Source organism: Dama dama, chromosome 24 (assembly GCF_033118175.1).
Source record: "Dama dama isolate Ldn47 chromosome 24, ASM3311817v1, whole genome shotgun sequence".
Taxonomy (NCBI): Eukaryota; Metazoa; Chordata; class Mammalia; order Artiodactyla; family Cervidae; genus Dama; species Dama dama.
Genome location: NC_083704.1, coordinates 12,781,322 through 12,795,221, shown reverse-complemented (window position 1 = coordinate 12,795,221; position 13,900 = coordinate 12,781,322). Strand labels below are relative to the sequence as shown.

General features: G+C 37.8%; 1 protein-coding gene across 1 annotated transcript in view; it reads left to right on the top strand.

Annotated features, from left to right (window-relative positions):
- Positions 1-12,219, top strand: part of DYNC1LI1 (dynein cytoplasmic 1 light intermediate chain 1) — a 52,739-nt gene extending 40,520 nt beyond the window's left edge. Inside the window, exons 6-13 of the mRNA XM_061127678.1 lie at positions 876-969; positions 3,552-3,687; positions 4,409-4,520; positions 6,422-6,481; positions 6,625-6,669; positions 7,340-7,460; positions 8,479-8,634; positions 11,276-12,219. Of these exons, the coding sequence (XP_060983661.1) occupies positions 876-969; positions 3,552-3,687; positions 4,409-4,520; positions 6,422-6,481; positions 6,625-6,669; positions 7,340-7,460; positions 8,479-8,634; positions 11,276-11,388 (837 nt within the window). The 3' untranslated portion in view covers positions 11,389-12,219. The remainder of the gene's footprint in view (positions 1-875; positions 970-3,551; positions 3,688-4,408; positions 4,521-6,421; positions 6,482-6,624; positions 6,670-7,339; positions 7,461-8,478; positions 8,635-11,275) is intronic.
- The last annotated feature ends 1,681 nt before the right edge of the window (positions 12,220-13,900 follow it).

Genomic DNA, 13,900 nt, shown 5'->3' with positions numbered 1-13,900 from the left:
GTTCAGTTAAAAATATCTTTAGTAAACTATCATGCTTTGCCAACTGTCATTATAGTAATTATATGTATCTTTAATAATTTGAAATGCTCTCAGTTCTATAGAATGGACAAATATGCCACATCTTATATGCTGTTTATAAAGGAAACAGTTCTATGATATATATATGCATGACCAAAAAATGACAGATTGGACCCCAATCTGGATTGGACCTTGTTTATTTTTAGATTTCATAAGCTTCCAATTCAGAAGTTTTGGTGACGTTACTTGGATGTCATGATGTTTGGAACATGCTTTAATTTTTTCCCTAACATTTCTTTGCTGCAAGTAGAAATCAGAGTTGTTTCATTGATTGTACTGGTCACATTTCAGAAATACCCTGTAATTCCCCTTTTCTGCTGTTGGTAAAATTGAAGTGAGAGTAAATAAAAGCACCAGAAAAGTAATGAAGGTCAATTTAGAGTTGTCAGATAATCAGAGGAACAAAGGGGAAAGAAATGGTATGCGGTACAGACTCCCTGGATACACAGAGTGCTTTAGAGAACTTGTTCTAGGATGTAAGTCATTGAGTTAACAAGTGTAACCGCCGTTTATAAGCTTGTCCTGTTGTCCTTCCTTTATGTACCAAAACTTTCTCTTTGGTGATCAGTGTATCATAGAAGCCAGTACTTCTTTAAGTAATAAAAGCATTCATTAGTCTCAAGACTGACTGAACGTCTCCAGGCAGATAGGAGGAATTGATACTCTAGGTCCTGTCGGTCAGTCACCATATCTGAGTTGTAGTTTTGTGATGTTCTCCCACCCAAAATTGAATTTAAACCATTATATTATTATTTAAAGTTAATACTGTTCTTTTAAAAATTATTTTATCTCGTCAGTGTGATGCCATTAGTGTGTTGGAGAAAGAACATGACTACAGAGATGAGCATTTTGATTTTATTCAGTCACATATCCGGAAGTTTTGTTTACAGTGTATCCTTTTAATACATTGGTTGGTGCAATATTTCTAAGCTGTTTGTTTATTTAAGTAGAGGAGTAAATTGATGAACTTAGAAATTCCATAAAATTTTATCTTCCTACCTCTGGTCAGAAATTTCATTTTAATTCCCAAGTCATTTATATCTTGGTATTTTGAGATACAAAAGCAAGTACTGAAATATGTAACTTTGATGTGTTTAAAGTACTGTGATTAAGAAAAATAATTCTCAGACTTATGCAGAAAATTCTAACAAGTTAGCATTGTAAATGTTCTCCTTTAAAACTGGTGTTCATTACTTGGGAGTGGGTGGTAAGGCAAGATCAGTGTTTGGGTTTGTGTGTTCTTATTTTTAATATGTTTAGTATGTTAATCATCTCCATAGTATGCATTCATCTCCATTGCATAGTCTGATGCAATGGTTTTAAATGGTTTTTAAATCTGGCTGTGCCCATCTAAGACTTAACTGAATTGAAACATTCAAAAGGAAGGCTGGAGAAATCTATGTTAAATTCTGAAAAAGCTTTCTGGGTAATTTTGATGATCACAAGGTTAGAAAACCAACCATAGGAATCTTGTGTAGTCTAGGTTGCAAGGATTAGATGAGCCAGTGAATAACATTTATAGCTAAGCAAAGGATAAAATGAATCAGTGAGTGAATGCTTTTAGAATTTCCTGTTGAAAACTTTAAATGGCTTGAGAACACTGAAGGAGAAGTGTGCTTACTCGCCCCTCCTGGATCAGATGTTTTGCAGTTGCATTCCTGAACCAAAGCTTGTGGGTCTGAAAAGTGACTGAGCGATAGGTGTTAGGAGTGGATAGGAAGAGTAAGTGACAGACACGTATTTAGAGCGTCCGAAGGCTTTCATCACCGTCAGTCAATGTTGGCTTTAAAGACCACGTGGAGAAAGCCTGGCTGAATAACGAATAAGATCACTTGATACTGGGAGTCTCCCTTTCCCCTTTTCCTTCAGCACTTTGTCCTCTGTTGCCCTTTCTCATGTCATATAATGGTTAGTTGGGTTGAATTAAAGGGCATTCGTCTGCCAAAGAAAACAAAAAGTGGGAGTAATTGCAGTTAGGTGTTTATGGCCTTTTTTTGTTATCTTTGCAGTTTAGAAAATTTGAGAACAAGCAGTCTTTTTAAATGGTTATTTAAAACTACACTTGAAAATGTATATAGAGAGATGTAATCAGGAAGAAGACTGTCCACTAAAATAATTACAGACCTGTAGTAAAGCCGGTTGATTTTAAAAGAATACAAAACAAATCACTTCAGGAGAGAGAGTTGTGTGTGTGGGTGTGTCAGTGAGTGAAGTGAAGTGAACAGTAAGTTGCTTAGTCGTGTCTGACTCTGTGCGACCCCAAGGACTGTAACCTGCCAGGCTCCTCGGTCCATGGGATTTTCCAAGCAGTACTACTGGAGTGGGTTGCCATTTGCCTCTCTAGGGATCTTCCCGACCCAGGGATTGAACCCGGGTCTCCTGCACTGCAGGCAGAGGCTTTTCTGTCTTGAGCTACCAGGGAGTGAGGGCCACAATTCCAAGTCATGTTTCCTTTAAAATTAAAAAGGTTTCATTATAATGCAAATTTTCCAGCTGTACAAATCTTCCAAATTATCATAAATGGGTTCTCACTGTGAGAAAGATTGTTGACAAGTTCACACAGTTAAGCTTTTAATTCAGATTAAGAAGTTTGTTTCTACCAAATTAAGTATTATGACAAGTTAAGTATATTTAGCAATACTGCTTTATGGTTTTCAAGCTTTGGTTCCTGTCCTAGAAAATATGAATATCCCAGTTCAGAGGTTAGACCAGTCTTATCATTTCCTCTTGGCCTGAGTCACTGTTTCTCTGGGGACCTAGCGTCAAGCGCTGGCAGATCACCCTAAGCAGTGGTCAGAATTTCTGTAGCCACTCCTACCACATCATCTGTCAGTGGTCACTTGGCCCCTTTTTCTACAGGCCTCTCTTGATCTTTTGATGATTTGGATAAAGCTCAGAGTTAGAATCTGCTTTAGTTACTGCGTCTTCATGTAGGCTTGTGTTATGTCACATTTTGGTCACAGTTGCCGTGGATTGTTCCTGAAAGCTCCTTGATGGTTCATCTTCTCTGTTCAGTGGCTTTCCTGAGCTTTCTCCCCAAAGTCCTGATTCCTGAGACTAGTAAAAACTATAAGAGATGCTAGTGCTGGTTACCTTTATTGAAAAGGCAAGACAGTTGTTTTGATAAATAATATCCCTCCTTCATGAAGTTTAGGAAGGTGAAAAGCAAAAACAAATCTTCTCTTCATGTGCCGTAAATACAGATGTAGTAGTGGACTCAGTTAATTAGGTTTACTTTCTTGGCTAACGAGGTTTTTGCCCTCCTGAGTGAAATCAGTTATGTAGAGATTGTTTTATTTGAATTTAACCTGTGTGAAATACTTGATGGGTTTGAAATTCTTGGTTACCATGTAATTATATCTGTGGAAATTATTTTTGAAGCTAATATGCGTAAATGTTAAGCTGAGAACACAGAATTTTACAGTACCTTTTCATGGAGTTTGTCCAAAAATTTCTTTAACGGTATCATTCAGATGGTGCAGCACTTATTTACACTTCAGTAAAAGAAAATAAAAATATAGATTTAGTATATAAATACATCGTCCAGAAACTCTATGGATTTCCTTATAAGATTCCTGCTGTTGTTGTGGAAAAAGATGCAGTATTTATGTAAGTATGCTTTTTTTTTTTTTTAATTTTTTTGGCCGTGCCATGCAGCACATGGGATCTTAGTTCCCCGACCAAGGGTTGAACCCTTGCCCCGTGCATTGGAAGTGCACAGTCTTAACCACTGGACCACCAGGAAAATCCTACTGTACTCCCGAGTATATTGTTCTATCATGTACTATTGCTGCAGTTTGATGCTATATCATCATTTTCAGTCTTGAAGTGAGACCAGTAAACTTTTCCATGATGAATTGGTGAGAATCTGTTCCTCGATTATTTTATTTATAACATGCTTTGATCTGTTATCGTTGCCTTTTAGATTTGCTGCTGGCCTGAGCCTTTTTGAAAGGCAGCTATTAGAGCTAACCTATCTATTGGGTGCATGTTTCAGTCAATGTGTTTATTCTTTAATTGGTTATGGTGCATAAAGGGCCCAGTGTATAACCTAGATATGCTCTGGAAAGCTATCTGAATAGCTCGGGAGGTAACACTAATGATTACTTCCTCTCAAATAAAAAACCTGTAATGTCAGTTCTAAAATCAAGAAAATTGATAAGTTTAAGTAGAAATTAGTAAACTTTAACTTGGGTATTGTAATAGATTAATTTCCCATAATTGGTCAAATTTAACTTCATAAAAAATGTTTACCTTAATCTGATCATTGATTGAATGAGAGAATGACTGTATAAATGGTTGAGAATTTATCATCTGCATTTCTTTCTAGTCCAGCAGGGTGGGATAATGATAAGAAAATAGGAATATTACATGAAAACTTTCAAACGTTAAAAGCAGAAGATAATTTTGAAGACATCATAACTAAACCACCTGTCCGAAAGGTAAATTTTACTGTGTAGTCTTAATAGTCTTTTAAACTGAGGGGGCAGTCCATAGTTTTGAGATTGTAGGTAGAAAGGTAAGGGGTTTCATTTCTATCAAGTCGTGAACTTTCCAACCTGGGGCTCAATCAAAAGCCAAGAACACCCTGGTAGAATAACTACGTTAGCTTTTGTCTCTTGAGACAGATCTTGCATCTTCTTCATGGTTATTAGTTGTTCCTACTAGCCCACAGCAGATCCAGGGGCTGCCAGGTTCCATTTTATTCTGTATTATGGCATGTCATTCTTAAAATTTTTAAATCTGATTCCAGATGATACTCTTCTTTCATATGTCTTGATTTCACTAAGGATGGTGTTTTATGGTTAGATAGTATAGATGCTTCTGAAAAGCTGTGTAAAGATGAGTGTTCGCATTTAGTAAGTTCTCACTGACTTTTAATTTGAACGCACCTCAGGAAAACGTAATGTTGATTCAGCATATAATAAGGTTCTTAATTAAAAACCCAACGTTTACAGAGCAGTTAGAAATAAGAAACGTAGCATCAAATGAAAACTCATTTGCTGCCTTATTCGGTTTGGGTGTCTGTTGAAAGAAGTGCACACTTTAAAAACAACTTTTTTCCCATTCTCTTTTACCAGCGAAATTGTGCTTCAAATTGTTTTTCATTCATTCCACAAATACTTATTGAGCTGCCGTTTAGGACCATGATGAGGTAGTGAATCAGTGTAAATGCCATCACCCACGTGGTGATCTGTGCTTTAGAAAGGAAGCCAAGTGAGGGGATGGTGAGCGGGTGGGGTGGGAGGTTATAGTCCTGGGGATGGTGAAGGCAGGTCTCTGATGAGAGGGGAGAATATGAAGGCACAGGGAAGAGAGGGTGCACGTGCCCTGAGGCAGGAGTGTGGAAAGCAGCTGGAGAGGCTGGAACAGAGTCCCCCGGAGGGTCAGAGCAGTAGGAAAGAAAGGCAGAGTCAGGATCGTGCGGGGCCTCATCATTAGGCTGCAGGCAGGACTCTGGATTTCATGCTCAGTGGGATGGAAAGTGATGGGCAGGCAAGTTGGAGTGGAGGTGTGATACAGTCTGCCTTAACCTTTCCAAAGGATCGCCCTGGCTCCTGGGCAGAAAATAAGACGATGGCCTGCCTTGTACAGAAACAGGAGGAGCAGGAGACATTGGCAGCTCCTTTTTTTTTTTTTTAATTCTAATTATTCAGCAGATAGAAGAGACATTATATTTTTATTTTAGGAAACCAGGAGCAAGTTGCTCTTCTCCTAAGTGGGATATTATTGGCCCTTTTAAAACACCTAACTGTTGTTTTTGTTGTTGTTGTTCAGTTGCCAAGTTTTGTCTGACTCTTTTGCAACCCCATGGACTGTAGCTCACCAGACTCCTCTGTCCATGAGACTCTCCAGGCAAGAATACTGGAGTGGGTTGCCATTCCATTGTCCAGGGGATCTTCCTGACCTGGGGATTGAACCCGCGTCTCCTGCATTATAGGAGGATTCTTTACCATTGAGTTACGCAGATTTTATAAGCATGACTGATATGCGTGTGGCTTTTGGATTGTGCTGTCCAGTGCAGTAGCAACTAGTTACATATGGCTCTTGAGTATAAAGTAAGTACAACTAAATGGAAAATTCAGTTCCTCAGTCACATTAGCCATTATTGCAGCTCCTCAGTAGCTACAGGCTAACATGTTGGACAGCACAGATACAGGACATTTATGTTAGATCGATATTGGACAGCTCTGCTGAAGGGCCCTGGGGAGGGCAGTCCACCCATGTATATGTGATACAGGTAATATTCATATTCTTGGTGTTTTTAAAAAAGTAATCTAGAGAGTGAGTTATGAATGACTGTAGCATAATGACTTGTTCATTTATGCATTGCTCATTTCAGTTTGTGCATGAGAAGGAAATTGTGGCAGAAGATGACCAAGTGTTTCTCATGAAGCTACAGGTATGAAATTACATCAGAAGCAGACGTAATATGGTTAATGGTTATGGTTAATGGTAAATGGTTAATGGTTCTTGTACACATTTTCTTTAAAAACAGCAATACATGACTGAATGTCTAACCTAGAATTTTTGTGTGTTTTTCAGTCCCTTTTAGCAAAGCAACCACCAACTGCAGCTGGAAGGCCTGTGGTCAGTATTACAGATCTTGACTAAATGATTAAAATGCAGTGCATATTGTTTTAGTTCTTTTATTTCTTTAATTGTATATCTGTCTCTTATGGGTGTACTTGGATATAAAGTTGAATTAAGAATTCCCCTGGAATTTTTGAGATTTTAAAAGATAAACTTTCATTCCCTTTTAGAATATTGAAATCATAAAGATCAATTTTGTACCATTTGTCCTGTATCCATTAGTAGGCTGAACCATTTTTGTATGTTATTTTATAAGTCCTCAAAACAGCCGGATGAGGCAAGTCCTAGCCTCATCCCCATTTTGCAGGTGGGGAAATGGAGGCTTTTTAGGACATCATGGCTTGCCTGAGATTATACGTTGGTGGGATAGGATGCAAGTCCAGATTGGAGTCTGGATCTGACTCCCACGCTTCTCTTCATAACCACACTTCATTATTTTATGTGTTCCCCTTTTTCCATTGAAGGGAAAATTAGTATGCTAAAATATGAGGGGTCCCTGGTGTTCTGATAACGAGGACATAATTGCTAAACAATTCTGTCCAGGGCTTGCAGCATAAAGGGACTAATAGAAGAGATGGGGGCAGTTGAAAAGGAGTGTTTATATGGTAACTTCTGTGAAGTTGAGCTTTCAGGGTTTTGTAAATACGGCTTTCACCTTTTTACTTAGGACGCCTCCCCAAGAGTCCCAGGAGGCTCCCCTCGAACACCAAACAGATCTGTGTCGTCCAATGTTGCCAGCGTGTCACCCATCCCTGCTGGGTCAAAAAAAATCGATCCGAACATGAAAGGTACACGTCTCTCTTTTTAAGAGTAAACAGCACAATGTATTTGACAACAGAAATCTGCCTAGTGTCATCCCACCTCTTGCCTTAGGTGTTTTCTTTTTTATGCAGTATAGCGTCTTGTCTTTGTGAATCTATGGAGATAGGAACTCAGTGAATCAGACTGAATCATTTTACAGTGTAGTCTTAACATACACTCTGTGGTGTGCACTTTATAAAAGCTTTGTGTTATGTTTAATCACGCTCCTGTAGGTGTAGGTCATTGGAGAAATTCATGTTTTACCTGAAATGGGTTATTTACAGTTAACAAGCAGAAAAAAACTCTGTGCATTATGGTTATTTCTATAGGAACAGTTTCCCTACGTGGGATTAGTAGTGAGACTTCTTATCTTTTTATTCCCTCTCCTGATGTTTCTCAGTTGTTCGGGTTACCTGTCATCCACATGCAGCCTTGCAATTTGCCTAAACCTAATCAGCATTCTCTAAATATTAACTAATAAGAGCTCCCACCACCCCTAGTATTTCCTTCCTGTTTGTATTTTTCTTCTGTGAATTGTTTATTGCCCTCCTTTGTCCATTAATCTTTTAGGGCTTCTACTGGTTTTCATATCCGATTGGACAGCTTTGTGTAATACTTGAAGCAACTATTTTTATTTTTGAAGAACCCCTTTCAAAAGGGATATATATTCACAAGTAGCATCTGTTTTAAATGCTTTTGGCCTTTTAAAAATAACACTGTACCCTCGTTCAGCAATGAACCCAGCACAGCAAAAGAGAAATAAAATGTAAAGAAAAAATAACACTCTGTTTTTAATAATTACCTTACATTCTTAACACTGACTCATATTTTGTTTTACATATGAGTAGATTAGAGAAGTTATCTAGCCTCAAAAGATTAAACTTGGCTTGGATTTGGAACATTTTCTGTGTGTGATTCATGTTCTGTGTATCATTACTGGAATAATTTACAGAAAAGTTGAATGCTTTGAGAATGTTTTTTATCCTTTTATTTTTTCTTTAATAGCTGGAGCTACAAGTGAAGGAGTCCTGGCAAATTTCTTTAACAGTTTGCTGAGTAAAAAGACTGGTTCCCCAGGAGGCCCTGGTGTTGGTGCTGGTAGCCCTGGCGGTGGGGCTGCAGGCGGAGGCGGCGGCTTACCACCATCTGCCAAGAAGTCAGGTACTTACTGGAGCTTTCCTTTCTTAATAGCTGTATTGTGCATTGAAAGTGTGTATTTCAGTGTTTTAGTGTATTTACAGGCTTACACAAACCATTTTGTTGTTATTTAGTTGCTCAGTCATGCCTGATTCTTTGATACCCATGGACTGTAGCCCACCAGGCTTCTATCCATGGGATTATCCAGGCAAGAATACTAGAGTGGGTTGCCATTCCCTTCTCCAGGGGATCTTCCCAACCCAGGGATTGAACCCATTCCTCCTGCATTGGCAGGCGGATTCTTCTTCACTGCTGAGCCACCAGGGAAACCATGCAAAACATTACCATAATCTAATTTTAGAACATTTTCATCTCCTTAAAGACATCCCCATCAAAAAGAAGGAATTTGAGATAGTTCTACTGAGATGGTTGAACCTAGAGCCTAATAATACAGAGTGAAGTACGTCAGAGAAAACCAATACACTGTATTAGCGCATATATATGGAATCTAGACTAAACTGACACTGAGGAAGCTACATGCAGGGAAGGAAAAGATGCAGACGTAGAGCATGGGCTTGTGTGCACAGTTGGGGGGAGAGTGGGGCGGATGGAGGAAGTATACGCTCTCAGGCAGGATGGCTAGCTGGGGAGAAGTGGCTGTGGAGCCCAGGGAGCCCAGTCTGGTGCTCTGGGATGGCCTGCAAGGATGGGGTGGGGGGAGAAGAGAGAGTGGATGATTTGAGTTGTTGTATCTCAGAAACCAACACAGCATTGTAAAAATTTTTTTAAAAAAACTAAAAGAAAAAACCCCTAGCTATTAGCAGTTACCCTTCCCTCCCCTACACTCCTCCTAGGCAGTGATTTGCTTTCTTTCTCTGTGTATTTGCCTATCTGAAGATTTCATACAAATGGGAATCATACAGTATATGCCTATTTAAAGTAATGTTTTTGAGTTTCATCCATATTGTAGCATATATATCAGTATTTTTTTACTGTTGAAAAAAATCCCATTGTATGGTTCTGCATACATCTTTTATTTATCCATTCATCAGTTGACACACACATGTTTTCATTTCTCTTGGGTATGTGTCTAGGAGTGGGACTGGGGGGTCATGTAGTACCCCTGTGTTTCAAGTTTCCAAAATGCCGCACCACTTTACATTCCCACCAGCAGTTTATGAGGACCTCAGTTTCTCCACATGCTTTCCAACAGGTGTTATTATTCATCTTTGTTGGTTTTTGTTGTTTTTTCTTTTGGTTTTGCTTAACCAAGTCCAGAATGTCTCTTTGTTAGAGTATTTTTGCATGTGTGTCTGTGTTTTAGAGTGAAATATAATTGATGAACAATAGTGTATTTCAAGTATACAGCCTAGTGATTTGATTTTTTTTGTTTTGGCCACACCGCACAGCATGTGGGATCTCAGTTCCCCAACAAGGGGTGGAACCCGTGCCCTATGCAGTGGAAGCTCAGAGTCCTAACCACTGGACTGCAGGGTGGTCCCTGGTTTGATGTTTTTATACATTACAAAATGGTCACCACTTGTCCATCTTTTTGGTTAGAGACATCATTTCGGCTGTGAAGTTGTATCTCATTGTGGTTTTGATTTGAATTTCCCTGATAGCCAATGATTTTGAAAATCTTTTTATGTGTTTAATAGCCATTTTTATCTAATCTTTGGTGAAATGTCTATTCAGAGTCTTTGCCCATTTAAAATGGGGTTGTTTTTATTATTGAGTTCTAAGTGTTTTTTATATTTTCTGTTTGCTGGACGTTTTTCAAATGTAGAATTTGCAAGTATTGTCTCCCCTATATAACAGACATAGAATTTACAAGTATTCTTGTGTTGGTTGTCCCTTAACTTTGGTAAGAGTGTCCTGTGAAACACAGAATTTTTTAATTTTGATGAAGTGTTTTTTCCTTTTGTTGTTTGTATAAGTGCTCTTCAGACTTTCACCTATTCTCCTTTTTTAATCACACCTTCTTGCCACCCTTTTCTCAAGTACCTGCTGCTACCATTTTTAATCTTACAGATTTCTGAGTATAAATTGATTTACTTTCTGGCTTCTGTCACCCTCAGTGTAGAAAAGATAACCTGTCTCAGGACTGCTAATTTAATTACCACTCACTCATCTTTCCAGATTACAAAATTTTATTGGCTATTTTCTGGCTATTTTCTACGTTTGTTCTGTGCCTTCTTATTTAAAACAAACAAACAAACAAAACCTTTATGAGATGAAATGGTAGGTGCTAGTTTTACTTCTATTTAGTAACAGACCCTACAGTTTAACATGAAGGGACTGTAAGGACTTCCCTGGCGGTCCAGTGGTTTAGACTCTGCTTCCACTGCAGGGGGTGCACGTTTGATCCCTGGTCAGGGAACTAAGATCCCACATGCCATGTGACCCCCCCAAAATAAAAAATTAAAAAGAAAATGAGGGATGTTTATATATATATATGTGTGTGTGTGTGTGTGTGCGCGCGCGCGCTTCAGGTAAAGTTTTAGATATATATGTGTTTTAGATAAAGATATGTTTATATATATGTTTTTTATATGTGTGTTAGATAAAGTTAATGAAACCATTGGCAGTTGTTAAATGAAGATGCATTGGTGTAAAAGATATTTTGCCTTATGTCTAAATCTTAGTTTCTTTTCCTTCAATGTAGGCCAGAAGCCTGTCCTGTCAGATGTTCATGCGGAACTGGACAGAATTGCACGAAAACCAGTTACAGTTTCCGCTACAACACCTACATCTCCTACAGAAGGAGAAGCTTCTTGAAGATACCAAATAAAGCCATTTATTCAGTTATCTGGGATAATGTAAACTTGCCTCTGCCTTCTCCTTCTAAAGTGGAATTAGGGAGCTGGAGTGCTTTTTCAGATGGACTAAATTTATGTCCTTTTTTGGTGTGTGTGGTTGCCCATTTTTTAATAAAAGGGAACTATACAGAAAAAATTATTCTACACTATGTAGGATTGCTATTTGCATCGCCACTTTGCGTAAGAAAGTAATTTTGGATTTTGAAAAACTCAAATTTATAGATCTGAAATACAGCCATGGGATCATATTCTAAAGGCTACTTAAAATGTCTAGGAGGGTTTGGGAAGGGCAGAAAAATAATATGCTTTGGGCATTTGACTGACTTGGAAGTCCAAGCTTATTTTAGTTAAGGCTGTTAAGAAATCTTTTAAAAAGTTATGTGTTAGTTTTGCTGGAAAAGAAGAGATGATCAGTTGTCAGATTTTCCACACCACCGTAACTATACCACCACACATGGAATATGCTGAGAAAACTATCAGGTAGCACTGGATACATAGTCACTGTCTTAATCCATGGTCCTATAAGTTATCAAAATATGATTTAGAAACATTGGTCAAGATTTGTTTCTTTAACTGAGAAGAAAAAGAAAGCACACTGCCTAAATGTGTACAAGAAAAATGCAGAGGTTGTTAAAATGTAAAGAGGTAACAGTCTTTGGATTTGTCTATATATATATATATTTACCTATATATATATATATATATATATGACTCTGCCTTAATATACCCCTTTTTTGTTTGTGACTTTCAACTGTAATCAGTTAATAAAGTATTTATTCTCTGCATTCAGGTTCAGATAACTTGTTGCATTCTCTTATATGTAAATCTATATTTATCATATAATGAATAAGATTTGTCAGTATTTTAAAGTATTTAACTTCATAGGATTATTAAGCTTTCTACTCTTCTAAGAGACAAGTAAGTACCTGAGATTACTACCTTGTAAGTCTCCTTAAATTAGGAATTTACCTTGATCATTACATCTTTCCTATCAGCATGTCTTGAATTATCGAATCTAATGTCAGCATTCCTAGTAGGAAAAAATAGAGCCTTTTTTTATCGTTATTTAATGGGCAGAAGCTGTTTTAAAAGGTCGGTAAATTCGCGTAGCTACTTTTACAGGTCCTTACAGGTCAGATCACCTGGTAGTTGTTTCACCGTTTTGATGTTCAGTTTTCAGTGCTTGTTTTGAAACATTTGTAAGAACAGTTAGATTTTCGTACTGACGTTCACCTAAAGAACATACATACATACATTTGACCTATTGCTTAATTTCAGATAATTGAGGGAAAACGGTTACTACTATTTACATTGGTCTTTGTTATAACTTTATAATATATATTCCAAAGATTTTTTTTCCACAAAATATTTGAGGACGACACCTCTACTTTCAAACGTAATTCTTTCATTATAACTTTAAAATCTGTTTAGTTTTATAGTAGTATTTGTCTCCTAATGGTTGAATGTAAATACTAAAATATATGAAAGGGTTATAATTTGTTTCAGTGTGGGAAAAACCTAGGATGTTTGTGGGCATGAAAAAATTAATTTTCAAAAACATTTTGTTTGATAAAATATGAGGGGGAAAATGCCACTGATAAACTCTTAACGATTCTGCAATTCTGGTGGTGTAAAGACCAGTTTTTCTAAACTAGTTGTACTTGAAGTAAGAAACCAGTGAAGAGCATTGTAGACTGTGCTTCAGGGTATACTGTGGGATGTCTGCTGCTTTTGCATGTCTAGACCAAGTCATGTGTTGTGTTTTGTTTTGTTTTGTTTCTGTGTACTAGAAAACCCTCAGAATTACTTTGTTACCTGAATTAATTATAACTGTTCACTTTATATGAGGTTTAGTTTTAACTAATTGAAGATCTTTTGTTTAGTGTGGTTAGACTTTAAACCTTTTTTGGTCCCAATTTTTGCAAGGAGATCTGTTTTTAAATTACTTAATTTTGTTTTAGCCCTTTTAAATTGACGTATACAGTACAGAAAAGTAGACAGCTTACAGGTGTGTGGTTTGAAATACCACAAAGTGACCACATATAGCCAGCACCAGCATGGAGAAGGACAACTTGCTGGTATTTCCTGTGTGCCCCCTCATCAGCCCTCCCACCCAGCAAGTAACTCCTGCCCTTTCCTCCAAAGCCGCAGATGAGTTTTACTTACATTTAAGCTGTATATAAATGGAATCTTAGCGTTTATATTTCTTTGCGTCAGGCTTCTTTCCGTTTTCTGGGCTGCCTCCATTTTGTTGCCTGTAGCAATAGTTACTGATTCTCATTGCATCACACTATTTCTTGTGCAAAAGCGCTGTGATTTCTCTAGTGTGCTGTTGACAGGGGTATCTTAGTTTCCTACTGCTGCTGTAACACGCTGACAGAATTTGCTGGTTTAATTCAAACATGTTATCATGCCATTCTGGAGGTCAGAAGCCCCAAATCAGCTGTGCTCCGTTAAAGTGTCAGCAGGTC